We start from the raw sequence: 1,120 nt of genomic DNA, 5'->3' as shown, positions 1-1,120 counted from the left end.
TGAGTAAGTGAGTAAGCTGTTGTGCTGAAGGGACTCTATGTGAACAAGAAAAGGCTAGATTGTGACATTTTTGTTGCTGTAAATGTTGTGCCTCCAAGACAGTCATAAACTAGACTTATTTTTCTCCCCTTCCCCCCAGGTTGGAAGGTTTGAAGTTAACCTCATCAGTCCAGACACCAAATCTGTTGTGCTTGAGAAGAATTTTAAAGATATCTCCTCATGTTCTCAGGTAAGCATTAATAAGAAGCAACATGTAGATCATCAGAAGAAAAGGAATTTATTTGTTCTTCAGCCGGGTTGCCTTGCTGGTCTATAGGCAGCAGAAAAAAAGAAATGTAGAATTCTTTTTCAGCATTCTGTGCTATTTTCCTTTTTTTGGTCTCAAAGGCCATTTTTTAAACAGTTTATCCTATCTAAATTACCATGAATAAAAGTAAATTGCTCTTTTACCCCATTGGCTCCTTAATTAAAAAAAAAAAAGGGGGTGGGGTGGGGGATTTTGAGCGATTGTGACTCATGTATATACAAGTCCTGCATGATGTTTGATACGTGAACTTCTTTGGGGGGTACCGCTGAAGAAACAGGATATTAAACTGCGATTGCTTCATGAACACTTGCAGCAGACTTGAAGTACTGATTTGCCTTTACAAGAGTGATAACTGTTATTGAAATTGGGGCTTTCACTCACCTGGTAGCAGTTTCAAGTAGATACTGCACAAAAATAATGCAATGTCATTCCCAAAGAGCTTAAGTACAGAAACGATGAACACAAAATAACCAGTCTGAGCTGTGGTAGTGGCAACTTTGATCATTGGTCAGAAAACAAAGTATAAACTGTTCTGCTTTGGGGGAGCATTGGATATACTTTCGGAAGTAGCTTAATCTCCATTTAGGATGCTCTGAGTGTGCTGTATTTGAGCAGCTCAGTTCCTGAAAGCCTCTGGAATGAAAGGAGGACAGCATCAGATCAGCCCTCCAGAAAAGCAGTAGTTCACCTGCATCGTTTCTTCTGGAGAATATGGCTGTAGATGAACCTAGCTGTGTCCAGTAATAAATAAAAGTGTCTTACAAAGTTAAATGTCAGGGCTGAGGGATTCACCTTTCTATCTTGCTGTTGTTC

The 1,120-nt window shown here is 39.6% G+C and overlaps 1 protein-coding gene across 1 annotated transcript in view; it reads left to right on the top strand.

Annotated features, from left to right (window-relative positions):
- Positions 1–1,120, top strand: part of TBC1D4 (TBC1 domain family, member 4) — a 47,027-nt gene that overhangs the window by 1,574 nt on the left and 44,333 nt on the right. Inside the window, exon 2 of the mRNA XM_009319515.1 lies at positions 140–229. Within this exon, the coding sequence (XP_009317790.1) occupies positions 140–229 (90 nt within the window). The remainder of the gene's footprint in view (positions 1–139; positions 230–1,120) is intronic.

Source organism: Pygoscelis adeliae, unplaced genomic scaffold, assembly GCF_000699105.1.
Source record: "Pygoscelis adeliae isolate BGI_AS28 unplaced genomic scaffold, ASM69910v1 Scaffold500, whole genome shotgun sequence".
Taxonomy (NCBI): domain Eukaryota; kingdom Metazoa; phylum Chordata; class Aves; order Sphenisciformes; family Spheniscidae; genus Pygoscelis; species Pygoscelis adeliae.
The sequence above is the reverse complement of the archived record's forward strand: the minus strand, read 5'-3'. Positions and strand labels throughout refer to the sequence as shown.